At 37.8% G+C, this 20,742-nt stretch overlaps 1 protein-coding gene across 1 annotated transcript; it reads right to left on the bottom strand.

Moving 5' to 3' along the window:
- Positions 1-651: 651 nt before the first annotated feature.
- On the bottom strand, positions 652-20,425 carry LOC134537596 (WD repeat domain phosphoinositide-interacting protein 3). The gene is made up of 9 exons (XM_063378191.1): positions 20,360-20,425; positions 20,029-20,217; positions 19,756-19,932; positions 16,561-16,743; positions 13,706-13,896; positions 11,377-11,462; positions 8,501-8,602; positions 7,013-7,134; positions 652-1,819 (listed from the first exon to the last, which is right to left on the bottom strand). Exons 2-9 carry the CDS (start codon positions 20,093-20,095, stop codon positions 1,713-1,715), a joined length of 1,035 nt encoding a protein of 344 aa, XP_063234261.1. The 5' UTR covers positions 20,096-20,217; positions 20,360-20,425; the 3' UTR covers positions 652-1,712.
- Between the last annotated feature and the right edge of the window lie 317 nt (positions 20,426-20,742).

Here is a 20,742-nt window from a genome sequence, read left to right as displayed (position 1 = left end):
CCTTGATCAATAAGGGGGAGAAAAAGCAATCTTGAGGATCATAAGTTTTTTTCTGAGCTGAACAGTTAGTCGCAATTTTTAATCGACTATTATTAATTTTACTCTGACATGTGGCTGCCACAATGGTTCAAATATCAGCAAGTCGTCATAAAAGTTCAATGACACCATATGTTCACAGTTACCTATTACGTATTAAATTATCTTATTTATATACATCTGTATTAAAAAATTAAATTTCCCATCCTCCATTAGTAAATTCATGTTTCAATAAGCAACTTAAGGAAATTATAATAATTCAGGATGTTGCACGAAACAGCTGCATCATGTGAATTGAAAGATAAGGGTAAAGACCTAATAGTCATGGTGAGTGATAATGGAACCATTGTGTGAGTGAGTCTGTGTCGTGACGAAGCTTATGTTTACTTTGAGATACCCGAAGTGTCAACGAACACCCTCATCTTAAAATACGTAGTATTGATTTCTTTAAGTTTTTACCTCCAAAGTTGCCAAACTTAAGTAAACACAAAGCCAGCATCACAATTTACACCAATATAAATGATTTCAATGCATTCCAAAAAAATATTATTCGGGAAACAAAAATACACTCTTAAGACAACTAACGAGAATTGCAATAAAATAATTTTCCAAAAGTAGGTGTAAAATCAATTAATAATTTATTTTTTCCTGGTTGAATAAATCCAATCAATTTATAAATGTGCACCATAACAGTGTGTACCAAGAAGTAACTTAAAAACCATATACGTGACAAGAAATAAAAATACTAAAATAATGTAACAAATAAAATATATTCTACAAAGAAAATGAGGAGTTCAAATTCAACAAGTACACATTTATATGCAGTCTTTTAGAAGAAAGGCTTTACCTTTGTAGCTTGAGGGAAGTAACCAGTTCTATGGTCTGGCTCCAAAAGCTGAGAAATATATAAATATAATTTATGTAACAACATTATTCACATAATTCACATATACACAAGTTTCTTAAGTATGCTAAAAACCACATCATATGTTTGTGTCGCTAATGAGCGACAGCAACAACCCAGAGGTGCCCCTCCCCCCCCCCGCGAAATCTTTTATGCCATTTTCTCAATGATTTACTCAATTATTTTATAATATTATACTTTTTTAGTATTATATTTTATCACATTTTGCATTAATTGAAACTGATTTTCTAATAATAATTTTGGTCATATCAGGTAATATTTCCATCCTGAACCGACAGATGCCAAACTGCTTTTGTTGAGAAAAGTGCGGGGTTGCCAATTTGATTTACAAGATCCCTTTCATTTATCAAAGCACCAGAAACGTATTTTCACATTAGAAGCTATAATTATGTAAATAATATATATATACATTTTTCTCGTCTTTCTACCACCCCCCCCCCCCCCCCTGAAATTTTGATGACGCAGTCTGCGTCGTTACCCCCCCCCTTGTGGGCACCCCTGAATAACCTATAATTACAAATAATTTAAATTTTAAAGTTCTTAAGCACTGAACATCCAAAGAAGTGCAATCTCTCAAATAACAAGAACACCAGATGTTGCAAAACGCAGCAAAATGCTGGGAATTCTGTATACAATAAGCTACATGGGCATTTAGACTTGCGTGTCACGATGATGGCAAGCCTAGCCGCAGCTTGTACTATAAGTTCTCCGAAGAAGCAAGCAGTAACGAAACACACTGGCGACACAACCACTACACCTTGTCGTCTGTCACCTCCAGGAACTGGGCGTACACATCACGCGAACACTCGCCTTTGTTGTTGAACACAAATTTGTAGTAGCTCCCATCTGCGCAGATCACTGTAAAAAAAAAAAAAAAACCACACAAGTTTTGGAATTATATCTCGAGCACACTATGCCTTTTTGCTTCACAAAACTTTTAACATCAATGAATATAACACCACCATACTTTTTTTTTTAAATTTTAAAATAAGTTTCAAACACAATCACCTGGAAAATTTATGTGCTCTCAGTCTATTCTGACCACGTTGAAATCCTTGCTAAGTGTTTTCAATTTGGCAAGTTTTCACAGATTTTTACACTAATGAGTACTTATGTCTGCATTTTTGTAAAACTATATTTTAAGCAGGGCTAGATTTTAAGGACTATTATAACCTGTCCAACGGACAGGTGTAATCGAAAATTTGCCTGTCCGCCATCCAATTTGCCTGTCCGCTGTTTTACCCAAATAAAAAAAATTTCAAAGTCGCTGAAAAAGTGAGAAAAAAGGATTTTTGCTATATTTTGCACCTATTTTTATCACACACTTAACATCCTTATTTAATCATCATTTTCAGACGAGTCACTGTCTGAGTCAATGCATGAATTACTTGGCTGATTCTGTCTTGAACATCTTCGATAAGGAGGCTGAAAGGGTCGACGTTTTCTCTGAACATTATGATACCAGAGATTTATTGCTGGTGCTGGATCAAACTCACTTTCAGAAGGTGACTGTATTTGAACACGCATGACGGCAGACAGTGTATCATCATTTAGACAGTTTCGCCAGTCTGTCTTCATAGACTTCATGAGCGAGAACCCTCGCTCATAATCTGCAGTGTGAGCTGGCAGGGATAGCACAAGATCAATGAGAGAGAGTACATTTTCATACTCAAGACGGTGTGCTAGACAATGTATAGCAACCAAATTGGGCTGAATTGATTGCTTCAATTTGGTACTAACTCCATTATGCAATCCTCGCATCACTGCTGCACCATCACTTGCAAAGCCTACCAAATGCAGCTTTAAATCTGAAATGGTGAACCCACAATACTCATTTAAAACACACAATATGCAGTCATAAATAAGGGCTGCATTAGGCCTTTCTACATGTTTAACACCTACAAACTTACAATGTATTACCCCTTTAACAGCAAACCTTATATAAACAATGACCTGTTCTTGTACAGCACTGTCTGTAGACTCATCACACATTACTGAAATATATGGTGCACTTCTTAAGTTATTTTCCAATTCCTGGCGTTCTATTTCTGCAATGGAACCCAAAAATTCTTTGCACTTCTTGTCAGTGCGGTAAGTATTACCAACATCCAGGCCTTTCTTTGTGACAAGTATACACTGCCAAACAAAGTCTGTGAAAGGTCGCCCATGTTTAGCCAGGGCATGAGACGTACGAAACAGTATTTCCAGTTTAGTAAAAACATCCTTTTGAATACTTTGTAAGGTCATCTCTGCTTTGGATTGTCCAGGTTTTGTCAGTATTGCATCTTCCATATCTTGAGACTTGTTGTGGGCACTGCTTGTAGCATGCGACGTTAGGTTTTCCTTGCGAAAACTTGAGCAGCCCGTAACAAAAACTGATCCAGATGATTTTGAATGTGTTTCGCAGACTTTGCAAAACATTTGTTTTGTTTCTATGTCGTAACGAAGCCAAAGAAACTCGGAACACCAAGACGTTAAAAAGGTACGGGACCGGGCGATTTTGTCATATTTAACATTATATTCTGACTTGTCCTCGTCCGTTTTTCTTTTCTTTTCTGGTGGTTTTGAAGCACCAGTAATGAATTTCTACATTGTGTAACGCAGTTAATTAAATACTTAAACAATCGCAGTGACAAGATAAACTGTAAAAGATTACAGTGTCCTCTGTAAACAAGTAATGTTTATTTTTTGATGCAACAGTTGACAGGCAAATTTTCAAGCAGTCGCAGTTACTGCGGCCACTGTCAGCTGCATCTGGAGTACGCCGTGAAATGTTAACCACGCGAAAACGCTTTTCTGTTAACAAACTATGTTAAAGTAGAGCAAGGAATTAGTAATGTCGCGATTTATAAAGACAATAAATTTAAAAAATTATATTTTGAAAGTATACAACGGTAAATTACGTAATTGTTGGCTGCACTGCAACGAAATTAATATTAAAACATGGCAACAAAAACAAACATCATCGGTGTGAGACGTTTTTCATCTCTAGCATACGAATACGACTATGTTACGTGAATCATGATGTGAACGTAAGATTTTAAGAATTATGATTCAGAAGATTTCAGCACGGTTTGTACATAACCTACTTTTTTTCCCCGCGGTATACAATAGCCAGAGTCGTCCGTCACAAAAGAGCAGCCATTATTGTTTATTTATATATATTGTCAAAGACGTTTTATTTGCGGTCGCGGTCGCATAAATGTTATTAATCACCTCTGCTGCATTAGTACGTGCGAATAACCTCGGCATCACAAGTTGCACCTGTCCACCGGACAGTTGCCTTTATTATTTTGCCTGCCCGGACGAGATTTTGCCTGTCCCGGGCAGGCGGACAGGCGCTAAAATCGAGCCCTGATTTTAAGTGTAACACATCATGTAAAAAAATTAAAGTCTTACCATTTAACAAATTGTCATTTTTTAACATAAAAAAATTATTTCACATTACGCACGCTTCCGGGCCTAGGCGTGGTGCTGGTGCCCTCTCTCTTTTTCTAGTTTTTTCTCTTCATTTGGATTTGGATTTTATGTTTACTTGTATATTCAGTGACTAATTCATTTTTAACAGGTGCACGACAGCCTATTAAAAAATAAATGTTTTATATTAGGGATGGGATTTTTGAATCTTGGATTCGTCAAATATACCGAATCCTATGGATTCGAGGATTCGTAGGATCCGAGGTGGGATTCGAGGTGGGATTCGAGGTGGGTTTTTAAGAGTTTTAGGTAGTAATTGAAAATTGTAGTGCTGGGCGAAGTTTGAAAATTTCGAACCGAACCGAACCCTTAAGTTCGGTTCAGTTCAAAACCTCTTAAAATATATTCGAAAAACCGAACGTTCGTTTAAAAAAAAAATACGTTTTTCTAATTTTCTAACCCCCATTTGAGACCATTCACAAAACAGCTCAACAAAATTCTATTACTTGTAATATTCCGACTTTTATCGCATAATCGTCGCCAAAACAGTTTCAAGCGCAGACAAAATTTAAAAAAAAATTTTATTAATTGTCGCATAACTCGCATAGCATTTTTTCATATAGGCGCGCTTTGTTTTTTGTTTACTTTAGAGAATTTTGTATGCATTTGTCGTACTACGTAAAATAAACTATCATACAAATGCCAAAGGTATTGTATATTATACCTTTAACTATAGTGCGTGTACGAGAAGCGTTGTAAAATCACCAAAGATTGCGTACCCCATGCGTTAAACTAAAGCGCATGTACGAGAACTCTCGTATTTCGGCAAAACTAACGTGATCAAGTTAACACAAGACAAATGCGGTAGGAAATGATTACGTAAATTACGTATTTTAAATTACTGGGATGTATTTATTTTCTTTGGCCTTTTTGGTTATAACAGTCAGGTAGTGAAAGTATTAATTTAATCTTGTGTATTAAAAGTACTGGTCCAGTAAATTTTACAATACGGTACTAAGTTGACTAGCGTAGTCGCGGCAGCCATCATTATTTCTCGTGTTTTCTCTTTTCTGACGCAAATTTCTATAACCACACTTTTTGCGTTACGTTTACAATATTATTGTTCTAGAGGTGATTTGCGATGAGCAGGCTAACGTCGTTTAAGTTTTCCAAATGGAGAAAAGATAATGACGACCCGGATGACCCAGAACCACCCCAAAAAAAAGTCTAAAGTTTCTTCTGACGAGCAACATTCTTCCAAGAAAACAGCAACTGCAGTCAGCGGGTTTTGTAATGTAGATAGGTAACTTAATTCACATTCGCCTTTTTTTTTGATGTCCTATTAAAAAGTTTTACTTATTAAAAATGTTAGGTTATGTCTACCACAAAAATATGTTATGTGGCCTTATGCTGAATGTTCGTCATCTTTATAATATTTTTTTTAAATGAAGGTTAGTGTACACTGAAAAAGGAAGATAGTCTTTGAAATTTAGATGTAACTTCTTCATGAATTAAAAGTTGGTATATATATAAGCTAAGCTATATAATGTTTTAATTTTACATATGGCTGGAGAACCTTTCTTTCTCACCACTCAGTTAAAGGCCAAAATGCTGGTCATTGGTTCATTTTAATTCAAAACAATTATTTCTGTATGAGGTTCGGTTCGGCTCGGTTCGAAACCAAAGAACTGAGGTTCGTCCAGCTCTAGAAAATTGTATACCTAAACTATATTATAAAGGTAACGGAAATAGCACAAACATAAGATAAACTACGCTGCATTTTGTCAATTAGTATAACTACTTGATCATTTCCAACCTTCAATAATATAACATTGCAGAAAAAATGTAACTTTTTTTAAATGGTGTCTGTTATACAAACGTATTTTATTGAAAACATAGGAAGGATTAATTTAACAGAGAATTGGACAGATGCAAACTTACGTGTGTGGTTTTTGAGGTTATTTGTCTCTATTTTATATCAGGTGTATACACTATGCACCTATTTTATAATTTTATAAATACATATTTGATTTTTTTTAATACATAGGCCTATGTAATTTTTTAAAATAAATGTGTGATTTTTTTTAATAACATGTGGTGAAGTTTAGTGTGGGACTGGGATTCGAGATTCGATGATAAACACTGAGGATTCGAACAAGGATTCGGATTCGACCAAAATGTGGATTCGTCCCATCCCTATTTTATATATTAAACAATGCGACATATACTTGAAATAGTAGCCTTTGTCCAGCACTGTATGTTTTGCCAAACTGTAATACATTTGATCCTCTGGGATACTGATTCATTTTCATTTTCATTTACATATGTTCCAATACTAAGCAACTTTTTCATCAAGCACCAATGTTAGACTGATTATTCCATCCAGTTGCTTTATTTTCCTATTCAATAAAATAATAGTCAATCATTAAAAGTCTAATTTTTCGCAAAGGAGACTAAATGTAAACACGAGTTCGTGGAAAACAACAGGTATAATGTGCAAATCATCACAGTAATATTTTTTTTTGCATTTAAGCGTTCATACGTTAAAATTCACTAGTTTTTCCACTTCCACATGATTACATAATTTACTTACAAATGTGGCCTAGTGCGCACGTGAGAAACGACGGGACTCACCAATGACAGAGTTGTTATCCGCTCCAAAGGCACACATGCACTGGGGTCCGCCAGGCACTTGGAACTTGCAGAAGCTCCAACTAGAGCTGAAGTACTTTGGCAGGAATGTGGCAGAGGCCAGACTGCAAGCACACACGTGCAATCAGCAGGTATTCCTCACCAATACCCTGCACGTAACGAATAAGTACTGCAGACCATAGTGGGATATCCATCCACTTTCCTCAATGCTCAATAAGTAGAGACAAATTTTATGGTTTAGTTTTTAATTCAAAGTTTATTTTTAGGTAGATTGTGCCACTTCTGGAAAATTTTTATATAGTTTTTCATTTGACTGATACATAAAATATAAACTTGTAAAATCTTGGTCAAATTATTTAATGGGCAATATCCGACTAAAACGGTAGAAATGGTGAAGGTTTTTGGAAAAAAAAACAACAGAAAAATCGCTAACTCCCATTATGTGAAAAATATCACATCCGTTTTAAAGTACTATGACTCGTAAGAGTAATACAAAAATCTCAGGAGCGAATAAGTTTTTTATAACACAAACCATAACTGCAAGGAGTTTAAAAAACAAGAGTCGGAGGACCAAAAAAAACCATAACTCTGTTCTTAGACACACCATCGAATTTGTCCAAATTGTTTGTAAATCTTATAATTTTTACGAAAAATTTTGTCATTCAAATAAAAATTAATAAACAATTTGTACGAAATCGATGTTATGCCTACGAAGGGAGTTATGATTTTTTTATTTTTTTTATTCTCCAATCCTAGTTTTTTCAACCCCTTTTTTGGAATTACTGCTATGAGTTATAATACGTTCAAACTGATGTGATATTCATTATATTATCGGAGTTATAAGTTTTTCAATAAACCTTACCCATTTCTACTTCTTTAGTCGGATATGACCCATTAATGAAATCGACCGAGATTTTCCACTACTAGATTTTATGTATCAGTTTGGAAGGGATTTGAAAAACATTGCGCCCGTAATTGTGCTTGATATCAGTTGTCTTAAATTTTCTAACACTAATGTCTATTTATTAGGATAGTCATTAAGAAAATGAAAGAAGAGAGAAATGCATGCTTCAATAAAGATGTCTTTAATTTTCTACCACAAATGGCTATTCTTTAGGAATAAGTCACTATGAAAATGAAAGAAGTGAACACCCCATACTTTTTTTCATTAAAATTGTTTTGTTTATTACTTTATTCTTATTTTAAGCTAACTAAAAAAAAAAAAAAAGTTCTACATAGTTGTAGTTCATTCTTTCGCTTTTGAACAAATTACTTAAATTTAATGATTTTTTTTTTTTTACTTTTTAGTTCATACAACACAGAAAGCATGTTTTTTTAGTTTTTTAAAATATAATTTTATTTCCTACAATGATCAGTTTTACTTGTTTATTCCTGAGGCTAGACACCCTGATTGTTTTTTTTTAGTATAGCACATGCAAAATACACATTCAATCTCAATGATTACGCCACCTGGATTGTTTGTTAAGTTTTTGGTCTTCCACCGCGAACACGTGCACCGTTCCGTGGTCGCTAGACACGCACAGCCACGACGAGTCATTGTTGAAATTAATGCTGCAACCATGAGAGTTAGGACATTACACACAGAGCTATGGTGGGTCTCACACTATAGGACAGAGTACAGCACCCACTGTTGTCAGAGTGATACTACCCGCCATGTTAACATTACGAATATTATTTTGTATACATTCGTCAGTTATAATAAGTTTATATATATATATATATATAATTTTTTTAATCAGAAATGGTTTATTTTTCGAACACCATAAAATAGTATCTATTGACAATATTAATATTATTTGTAGTCATTTGAAAGAAAGAAAAAATTCAAAATCACCCACCTATCATTAGTTCACAGGAGAAACTATTTGCAGCAGTCAGTACTACTAATGACGAGGCACTCCATTAATATGTACTATTCTCAAACAGAGCCAACATTTTTAATATTAAATTTTATAAAAAAAAATTTGTTCACAAAAATGGTTGAAACCATGATAGCATCTTTCAGTTATGTCTCCTTAAAAGTAAAATTGTATCATCAAATGATGTGCTTGATGAAATACAAAAATTAAATAAATTTTCCAAATCTCTCATTCAAAATTTACCTTTAAATAATACAAATTTGTGATATTTGAAAATTCTTTTCAATACATTATAAAAGTCTGCCTAAAACTGTTTTTTTTTTTTTTAAATGTGTATACCTGGCAACTGAGCATACTGCTAATGGTAAAAATTGTGTAGTGGAAAGAAAAAAATTAAAGTCCATTAAAATGCACACTTCAAACCAAGGATGAGACATGCTGTATGGAGCTGTCGCCGTCGTGTTGTCAATAATACTTGTTTAGCTTCATCATTGGTTCCGTTTGTCCGACATCAGCTGATTCAGTCTTGTTTTCTGTGAATATGTTATCTTCGTATTTTTTATTTTTTTAAATTTTTTCCATGACAAACAGTGCCAAATTGAAATGGCCATTAAATATAACTAGTGTTGGGCCGATTCCTAAAATATACCGATTCAGATTCCATTTTCGATTATTAAATTAAAGGGTCGATTCTTTGAATCCGATTCCGATTCCTTAATTTTTATCTGACAATGTTTAACAGAGTAATATACTCAGGAAAAAAAGGTTGTTTATGATTTTAAAAATGTAATTGCGTTGTGTTTCAGTTTCTGTGCAGAAATTAACATTATATACAGCTTATATAATGTTAAAAAGTATGTTCATTACCATCAAGTTACGCTACCTTGAATTTCTAGCACAATTTGGCCTTTTAACCTTGCATATAGTTAGACAAAACACGTGTTCAAACACTGCCAATAATCAAAGATGTCTTATAACATAAATTGTAAGTAATGTTATAACTTAACAAACTTTAGATACCTTACATTATAAACTCAATTAATTAATTGTAAAAAAAGAGGTTTGTACGGTTAGGTTAATCATTTTATTTTCTAGCACAACTAAATAATGATCCAAATAAAATAACAATATAACCACGTTTAGACATATTTCAAGGGACCAGGGTTAAAAAAAATAAAAAGAGGGAAATGTAAAAATAAAACTTTATTATCTCATTATGATGGAAATGACCAGAAACAAATATGCACCACACTAAAATAAAATGTCAGATATGCTTACGTTTTAATATATTACCTAGAACTGAATTACCGTATCTCACTTGGTGAAAAGAATAAATCCATCCAGTCTTGCAGTTCTTCACAACCGTAAAGAGAAAATAAATTTTCGGTTCTTGAGTAAGAAATTCTGTGCATGTTTTAGCATCTCAAAATTTCCACATTTTATGGTGAGATTTTCTTACACAAAATATTTAAACTCTTCAAATAATCGCGTGTTAACATTTAATTCATTTCAGAAATTTATCGGAAACAATTCTGTTAAATTAACACAACTACTTTCAAAAGATTGTTTATGTTTGGTAATAAAAATTTACGAACGTTTCAGCAGCAATGTTTGGAAATTCAGATTAGCCAACTGCCTTTCCAAAATATATCTAAAATGTAAAACGAGCATCGCTGAACACGCACAAGAACGCCGATTTACAGCAATTTGGTTATGTTGCTTTTAAACTTATTTTAATATGGTCGCAGTAATCCACTGTGAATTTGGGTAAAATCTCATTCAAAAATTAGTTCATTTTAATTCTTTAAAGTGCAGAGATGTGAAACATCTTATATTTTCACGTTCACGTCACCAAATATTTGGTTCATGGCCGCATGGTTTACCATGGCAGGTAGCACAAAAAAAAATTAGGTTGTTTACAATGGCAAATGTAGATGCAATGATCAAATAGTTAACGTTTACATTATTTTACTTGCCGTTTACATTTACATAATTTTCTTTAAACATTTATGGTTTTGTCCAATTATTTTTGAAGGTTTACTATTAAATGCAGTGCTGCTGCAACGTAATTTCCGAAAAATGCTTTCGCTTAAAGCGGGAAAATAGATATTGCATTTGTACTGTCGAGAAAATGGCGGTGCAAGTAAATAAATACGTTAATCACCGTAATTCGTAAATCAGTTCCGTAAAAAAAAGATTGTATTATGTAGTTTAAAAATTATATTTGCATGCATTTTAATATTTTCTTACGTTGCGTAGGATATTTATTTTGCAAACTTAAAAACAATGCAAGAATCGGTCATGGTCGATTCCAAAACCATTGTATTCTGAATCCCACTATTATAGTGGAATCGGTGGAACCGACCGATTCCGGAATCGGAATCGACCCATCACTAAATATAACATTGATGACCTATTACAGAGAGAACGAGGTGAAGACAGCACAGAAGCACCAATGACACTCACCAGTAGATGTTGGCCGTGTTAGCTCCGCGTCTCAGCTCACTCAGCTTGGATCCTGTCGCAGTGTCAAACACTCGAATCAGCGTCCCCTGTACACCAAAACATCTAAATTTTCACCAGCTAGTTCAGCCCTGAGCCATTGCCATCTCCTGGGGAGTTCTCAAGACAATAACAAAGTGACACTCACTAGGCACCGAATGCATGTCGCTCACACAAAACATTCAAAAGTAGGAGGCCGAGAATATCCTGTTCACCAGTAGGGCAAACTGAATTTGATTCTCAGCTGTGGCAAACTCTGATTTTTGGCAAGCAGGAAATGATGGGGAAATTGCCATGGGCTGGTGTGTTTTCAGAGTACTCCCGTTCACACCCTTTGATGCATTCCGTCATTACTTTAAAGAATTCTAATATCATCCCTCGTGCATTTCATCAAAACATAATTTATTCATTCAATAACATGGAAGGTTACCTATCAGTTTTATTTTATTTTTTTAAATATGGGTATTAAAACAACAAAATCAAACGGCACTTCTAAGTTCTAAGTTTTTTTTTTAAATTTAATTACAAACTGTACAATTGACTAATTGTTTGGTTCAAATGCTTATAACACAAATATATATCAACTTAAGGGAAAAAAAAAGCATAATGTCAAACAAAAATTTTTAAATATGAAATAACATGGGCTGACAATCCCAAAAACTATATAAAAATAAATTCAAGGAAAGACAAATCTATACGAAAAAAGATATCTAATGTAGCAAAAATAATTACTAAGAAATTACAGAGCATCCGGATTGAATACAGGTCAAAAAATCCTGATTTAATTTCTCAAAGGTTTCCCAAATCACTCGGACAAAAGCTGTGTTGGTTCATTACAACATGCCTAGGCCAATTCCTTCCCCAATATCCCTGCCCCAAGATGTGTGTTACCATCGCTAGCAACCTCCTTGACAAAACGTTAAGCTCAACTAAAAAAAAAAAGTAACAACAGACATTGTGACTTCTTGTACGAAGGTAGCACACACACCAGGTAGACGAATGAAGGTATTTAATCCAGCGTTCTACGGTTCGGCATATTCTGCCTCCCACGCTCAGTAATTTTTTGGGTGGATTACCAGCTTTAACCTTGGCCTACAGGTTGCAATACTGCGCTGCCAGCAATTTCAATTCTCTCCGAGTTTATCGTTACTGTTGGTTTTCATTTCAGTAGTGTTTCCTCTTTTATGGAGGGTTATATTGCACATTTTCACATTGGGTATTCTTATTATAACTATACTTTGTTTGATAATCTGGCAAAACCATCATCCTGAATGTGCTGAATTAAGACCTTCCATTAAACAACCCTTTAATTTAAGGTAACAACAACGGTTTGGCACAAAAAGACCTTCATAATTATAGTGGGCCTTATAACAGTTGAGTATAGACTAACTGGTTACAAATTTGAGCCATGAAAGGTGTTAAGTTTGATACCAGGGGCGCAACAACAAAGGAGGGGGGGGGGGGGGGGCAAGAGTATTTTTCCCCCCCTCTGAAACCTTGAAGTGGGGGCAAACAGGGGCAAAGAAAGTGCGGTGTAATCAATTTTTAGATAGTAAAACTGCTTAAATAGCACCATTTTCCACCTTGAAATACAAATTTTCCTGGGGGAGGACCCCCAAGCCCCTGCTTCAATAGAGGGGGGATCGATGATTCTTTATAAATAGGTATATTGCCCCCCCTTTGGAAATTTAGTTGTTGTGCCCCTGTTTGACACCTACGTATTCTGACCACTTTTATAGTGTGTGTCACTCTTAGTTTGCAGTACAGTCAATGGTGCTCACCGTTGAAAGACCAACACTACGAGACTTGCTAACATTAAAAATCTTATTCCATATAGCACCACCGAAACCTTTCCTACAGCGAGCTAGTAGTACCTTTGAATATATATATACTGTATAGAAGTCGCCAGCCCAGGTTAAAATTTCTAATACGGTTTTGAGGTAGTTGGTTAATTCACCGCCGCAATCGCCACCATCTCTAGGGCATCAACTTGTGGTGGTCCCTAGCGGACAAGTGTCGAACTCTTCAAACACCCCTTCCCCCTCCCGTCGAACGACCTTGAGCTGCAGTGAATGGTAGGTGGGGGGTGCGGGGAATGACAGCGGGCGACAGTACTGCGCTCTAACGTGTAAATAACAACCATACAGGGCGTTACGGCAGCGCACTGCAGGGGTGAAGTTCCCAAGCTGCTCATCATACGCTCCTGAAAAACGTAGAGTAAATCCTATCCACTCGCGACTTCTATACAGTATATATATATATTCAAAGGTAGTACTCGGCGTGCAGACAGTACCTTGTCGGAGGCGGTGGCGAGGCGGGTGCCCTGCAGGTTGAGAGCGATGCAGCTGAGCCCCGCCTCGTGGGCCACAATGTCGAGGGGGGCCTTCTCCGTGTTGGCCAGGTCCACCACCTGCACGTGCCCCGCCTTGCGGCCGGGGAAAGCCAACAACGAGTTGTTGCTGTTCGGGCAAAGCACGCACAGCCCTGTCACACCAGGGCAAAAACCGCGCCTTACTTCACACAGCAGTGTCACCGCACACACAACAACAACACTACACTCATTGCCAAGCATACATTTGGACACTTTACATTTTTAAAAGAATTGCATACAAACACTGGCATACAGACTACAACTGCCAACTTTTATTTATTTATTTATTTTTTCAATGGATCCCACATGGGAGTCAAGGCTTTGGGATATAGAGTATGTCAAGTCATAACAATGTAAAGTACATACACATGTATTGTTACTATTTACATAAATTAAAGAAAAAAAATTACAAACAGTTTTACCTTCTTAAAATAAAATACATACCTAGAACATGTCTAGAAATATTACGGCACTGTGTATACACAACAATGGTAAGTTTAGGTAAGTGGTTTCACAGAGCAATCATAGGATTTTATCAATACACTGTTTTTTTTTTTAACAAGAATGTGAAGTACAACAATATTCACAAATGACTTCATGATGCCACCCTACATAATTTTTATATTTTAGCTATCGAGGTGCTTGCACATAGCTCTTAGCCAAGTCTGGATCAGGGTGTGGATGACAAGGAACATATTGAAGGCTTTCGCCCGCCTGGAGCGTGGATGGTAAACACTGGAAGAAAACTAACCCCAGTGCAGGCAGCTGGAATCAGTACCATACCTCCCACACGCAAGCCCGACATGCTTTCACATAACTAAAGTAACACCTACAAATGCATATTTAATGGGAAAAAGAGATTAAAACAGTTAAAACTAACAAAAAAAATTTCAAACATAGAGAAGTATCTACTCAATCACAGTCTGTAAACAGTAGAAACAATAGCCTAATAATATGATTAGTGTTATTACTACTAAAATAAGGAAATACTGCTTGGCTATCGAAGGAAACCAAAACAATACACACATATATACAGATTTTTAGATTTAAGAATTTTTTATATTACTGTCAAAAGGTCTTTAATCTATGTTCAATTAACAATTTTACGAGATTATTGAACATCAACTTAGTTTAAACAGGAAAAAACACATGTAACAAATGTGTCATGTAACCTTCTGTGAAACAGGGAAACACTTTCACTCTGAGCAAACTACTAAAACCACCAGCAGCGGTGGGCAAAGGTAAAACCACTGGAATCCACTTGAAAAAAAATCTGATCCAGGGTGACTTCATTGGTGCCGGATTGCATGATGCCGAATTAAAAGACCATTTACCGTGGTATTTTAATTGCATTGATAGCATGTTCAAAACCTGTGTACATGTTTGCACAAATACACGTGTCTGAGTGCAAAAATAAAAAAATAACCTTACCGAGCTGTCAGACTTGCGACAATGTTAATTTCACTTGTCGATGTGGCAATAGAATATATCTGGAGAGAGTCAGCCACAGGGGCATGCAAGCGAAGGCCGCCAGACAGAGAGTCAGCCACATGGGGCACGCAAACGAGGGCCGCCAGACAGAGAGTCAGCTACAGGGGCACGCAAGCGAGGGCCGCCAGACAGAGTGTCAGCCACATGGGGCACGCAAGCGAGGGCCGCCAGACAGAGAGTCAGCTACAGGGGCATGCAAGCGAGGGCCGCCAGACAGAGAGTCAGCTACAGGGGCACGCAAGCGAGGGCCGCCAGACAGAGAGTCAGCCAAATGGGGCACGCAAGCGAAGGCCGCCAGACAGAGTGTCAGCCACATGGGGCACGCAAGCGAGGGCCGCCAGACAGAGAGTTAGCCACATGGGGCACGCAAACGAGGGCCGCCAGACAGAGAGTCAGCCACATGGGGCACGCAAGCGAGGGCCGCCAGACAGAGAGTCAGCCACATGGGGCACGCAAGCGAGGGCCGCCAGACAGAGAGTCAGCTACAGGGGCACGCAAGCGAGGGCCGCCAGACAGAGAGTCAGCTACAGGGGCACGCAAGCGAGGGCCGCCAGACAGAGAGTCAGCTACAGGGGCACGCAAGCGAGGGCCGCCAGACAGAGAGTCAGCTACAGGGGCACGCAAGCGAGGGCCGCCAGACAGAGAGTCAGCTACAGGGGCACGCAAGCGAGGGCCGCCAGACAGAGTGTCAGCCACATGGGGCACGCAAGCGAGGGCCGCCAGACAGAGAGTCAGCTACAGGGGCACGCAAGCGAGGGCCGCCAGACAGAGAGTCAGCTACAGGGGCACGCAAGCGAGGGCCGCCAGACAGAGAGTCAGCTACAGGGGCACGCAAACGAGGGCCGCCAGACAGAGAGTCAGCTACAGGGGCACGCAAGCGAAGGCCGCCAGACAGAGTGTCAGCCACATGGGGCACGCAAGCGAAGGCCGCCAGACAGAGAGTCAGCTACAGGGGCACGCAAGCGAGGGCCGCCAGACAGAGTCAGCCACAGGGGCACGCAAGCGAAGGCCGCCAGACAGAGAGTCAGCCACATGGGGCACGCAAGCGAGGGCCGCCAGACAGAGAGTCAGCCACATGGGGCACGCAAGCGAGGGCCACCAGACAGAGAGTCAGCTACAGGGGCACGCAAGCGAGGGCCGCCAGACAGAGAGTCAGCTACAGGGGCACGCAAGCGAGGGCCGCCAGACAGAGAGTCAGCCACAGGGGCACGCAAGCGAGGGCAGCCATACAGAGAGTCAGCCTCATGGGGCACGCAAGCGAGGGCCGCCAGACGAAGCGCGCTCACCTTTGGGGTTGGGGTTGGTCTCAAAGACGTGCAGCTGCTGCGGCGTCTGCGTGAATGTGTACACCTTGATGACGCCCTCCAGCACCACCACGATCCGGTCCCTGCGCAGCCGCACGCCGCGCACAGGCGCGCTGAACTCCAGCGCGATCACCGGCGCCTTCTTCAGGTCGTCCCACACCATCACTGGCGGGCAGCCACCACACACGGTGCAACCCACCACCCACTGTGTCGGGCGGGAGAGGACGGTGGGGGGAGAGAGGTGAGAGAATGACTGGAGAACCTACATACATTATACCTTCATAGTCTCACTGCTTCTAGGAAACAAGACAAACAGTAACTAAGGGCGCGGTTACACGGGACCCTGAACAACTTCAGGTGAACATGTTTAAGTAAACATGTTTGCAAACGCGAAAGTGTACGGTTACACGGTAGTTGCTGAAAAGTGTGTTTAGCTCTAAAACCGATTGTCTACTGTCAACGAATGACTGTGTTGTTGATCTCTATTTTGTAATTGTATCCAGAAAACGCGGGATTTTCTCACTTGTTTATATAGCATTATCAGCAGAAATGAAATGTGTTTACATATTGCTCAATATTTTTTTACAAATCGGGAATTCAAACAACATGCACAGTAAATCTTTAAAATTATTTTTTATTATTTTTTGAGCGAGAGTACCTATCTCAGTTTTAAGAAAATTAAGTTCAGGATCAATTAAAAAATATATATATATATATAATTATCTGTTGAATTTTTTTGTTGCATTCGGTAAAATATTCCTCGAACTTGTGCCAGAAACACATTCCATCTAGAATTTCCGCAAAGGACTGTTTATATTCTAACCAGCCAATCAGAGGCTAATGTAGAAGATATGTCGATCTGAACTACTTTGCCAACCTGTTTAAGTTAAATGGGAAATGGCCTCCAACGAAACATGTTCAGACTGTGTGTAACCGCACTCAATAGCTGAACATGTTCACCTGAAGTAGTTCAGACTCCCGTGTAACCGCGCCCTAAGTGAATGGTTGGTTAGGGTGGTCAGCTACATTGATAATATGTAAACCAACCTTTCACTTAATAATAATTCCACTTAGGTATTTTCAAGAAGTGACTACTCATGTATGCCTTCACTGATTAGCGAACATAAAAATTTATTTGTATTTGCAATATTATTAATTTTAACTTTTTTTTTTTTTTTGTTATTTTGTAGAGCTTCATTTCCAGAAAAAAAATTTCAAAATTATTATATTATTTCTTGACACTAGCTAAGAGGGCATTGTGATACTTCAGTAGTTCACCATTTATTTACCATTTTAATTTAGGTAGTAAGGAAATTGTTTTGCTAGAAGGGGCCGGAGATAAGGGAGGAAGATGAATACAAGTACCGGGAGGGGTAACTCTACAGAACAAGCCGGGATGCGAGAAGCAGGTTCAGAAAGTGCACAAGAAGGGGAGAGGGGCAGTCGGTCTGCCTGGCAGGACATGGAAGGGTATGGGAAGGAAGGTAAAGGTTGACCCGGACAGTGACGAAGTATGCGGTGGGGCCTGGGGTCCACACGTGGCGACGGAGGAGCAAGAGCTGGAGAAGATGCAGGGCAGGGTATGTGGAGGAGAAGGGAAGGGCAAGAGGGGAGACGCACAGGCCCTCGGAGCTGAGTCGAACGTTGCAAGGGAGGAAAGGCTGCTAGTAAGGTTTGTTTAGGCCAGGGGTCAACAGACTTTCCAGTGAGATGAGCCAAATATTAAGTACACAGATTCTCCAAATTTTATAGAGAGCCACAACATGATTTTTTCTCTGTAACTACATGGAATTTTCAGGCAATAAATAAAAATAGTAAAATAAAAATATTTTATTCACAAATTAAACATAAATATTAAAAATAAAGGCTAATTAGGGAGAGAAAAAAATGTAAATCTAAAAAATATGGTAGTAGTCATTTGTAGAGCTCTACTGATAAAATACCTAAATTTATTTATTTAATTAATTTTTAAAATAAAAAAAAACCTGATTGTTGCTTCTCTATAATCTACTCTGCTTGGATTCGGTTTCAACTAATTTTCAGTAAAAAATAATCTATTGAGGATTCAAATGGTAGTGGTTGACGGTGCGATGGCAGGGTACGAGCAGGTAGGTCGAGGACATGCTTTGTGATTATGCCGTTTGATTTTGTTCCGCTTTTTTTTGTGCTGTGGCAGTACAGTGAGTTGCAGAGCTGTGAGATGCTACGCCATGATGTGCTTTATTAGTGTAGAAGAGACTGTTTTCAACGACAGATAGCCAAGAATGTTTTCTAAAAGTCAGGGATGTTTAATGTCAGTACTTTATAGCTGGGTACAAAACTGTTTTCCACCGTAATAAGGCACAAATAGGGTGGAAATTATGCTTAATTAGGCTGGAAAACCAATTTGGGTCGAAAACAATCTAGGCCCTGGCCATAACGTACTGAAATTAAACATCCCTGTCTTTTACAAAAATATCTCTGATTGGATGTATTACTAAAGATATCTGGAGAATTAAAGATCAAGTTGGGCTAAAATCAAGTACACAGTAGGGCAGTGACAACAGGATCAGGGATACCTCTTGTGGAAAACAAGTCTTGGCTACGCTAATAAAGCACACTGTGGCGTCAGCCGCAACACTGGCTAGTATCAAGTCACCATTACGGCAACGGCTGAGTCACTGCACAAGCTACCTAATGTAACCTCTAAACAATAATTTTAAAAAACCAATAATTCTGAAATGCTGTTTTCAGGGTAAGTCAAGGAGTGATCAATAACACAACATTTTGAATTTTATAATTTTCATTTACAGAAAATCAGCAACCCTTACAATTTATCAAGCTGGGTTCTTAATATTGTATTAGATGTTTGTACTTTCTTAACAATTCTTAACCCTACTACAGCAGTGTGAATTTAAATTCAAAACATTTTTTTTAATGTTCTGATTAAAAAAAATCTTTACAATTATGTTCCCGAATGCGACTGGAGCCAGCACAGACGGAACACTCATTTATCTCCCACTATGTTTGATAAAGGATAAAACGCTGAAAGTCGAATTTAGAAAGGTACCTACGATTTTTAGTTAAGACCCAGAAACCACATTTTCGTTTGTTTTTTTTTCTTTTAGAAAAGGAATTAACTCCATATAAACCCAAACCATGAATAGGATAAAATAATATATTATTAGGGAAACTGACCTCTATTTGGTGGATATAAAGGTTTCGATCCACCTCCCACCAACGCTAGGTAGTTGCAACGAAACAACATCTCGACATAAGCCAGTCCTCCTTCAGTAAAATCCTGCCGCTCTTTCTCCTTCAATGGATCACAATTGTAAACTCGGAAACCATTCTCCATGCCGCACGCAAAACAACCTGCAATGTTAACATCAGAATTAAAACTATTGATTTTAAAAACAATGTCCCCCGACAGCAATTGCCAAACACATGCGGCTGTTGCTCACCACCCACCTTGATCCTGGTTGAAACCGGCGTATAACAGCCCATTGCCATGAACGTTTGCTTCGCCCAAATTCATTTCTCCAACAAATTACTAAATTTAAAACACAAGATAGTGGGAGTTTTCCTTTAACTGACAAACACCATTTTTATTGACAAGTTGCAAAAACGCAACAAATTCCAAAGCCAAAAGTGACTGACCTGTAAACAAAAATAGTTGGCATTATTGACTAATAATATTTCAGTAATGGAAATTGCGACAATTATTTTTTTTAATAAAAACGTGAAAATAAATATTTAAAGAAAAACATGTCATTTTTCTGTTTTACTTTTTCAAACTTACCAATCCAATTATTTCTACAAAATCGTACTTAAAATTTCAAGGGGAAAACCTGGACACCGTTTTGGATACAGCCGTTTTTGCGTTCTATGCGTTTTTGGGTCAGACAAAATTAATATGCTAATATTTTATTTTTTAGATTTTCAACATCAAGACAGAGAGCATACTTGAAAAAAAAATTAATGTTTTTGCTAAAAAAATTACAATTGACGATTTTAATACAGTTCTAGTCATTTTTGAAACTCCTCGTGATTTTCACAACTTAAAGGTTTTTCTTTTGTATGTAATCACTTTTAACCTGATGAATTAAATCTATTAATATGCTTTTCTATAATAAAGTAAAAATATCTATCAAATTATGTACCAAAAACGTTGTATATTGTATT

The sequence above is a fragment of the Bacillus rossius genome, chromosome 12 (assembly GCF_032445375.1).
Source record: "Bacillus rossius redtenbacheri isolate Brsri chromosome 12, Brsri_v3, whole genome shotgun sequence".
NCBI lineage: Eukaryota > Metazoa > Arthropoda > Insecta > Phasmatodea > Bacillidae > Bacillus > Bacillus rossius.
The sequence above is the reverse complement of the archived record's forward strand: the minus strand, read 5'-3'. Positions and strand labels throughout refer to the sequence as shown.

Coding starts and splice junctions, on each gene's coding strand:
- LOC134537596 (XM_063378191.1), bottom strand. CDS start 20,095: ATGAATTTGGGCGAAGCAAACGTTCATGGCAATGGGCTGTTATACGCC. Junction 19,933..20,028: donor CGGTTTCAACCAGGATCAAG/GTGGGTGGTGAG, acceptor TTAACATTGCAG/GTTGTTTTGCGTGCGGCATG. Junction 11,463..13,705: donor TCGCCACCGCCTCCGACAAG/GTACTGTCTGCA, acceptor TTTGGTGTACAG/GGGACGCTGATTCGAGTGTT.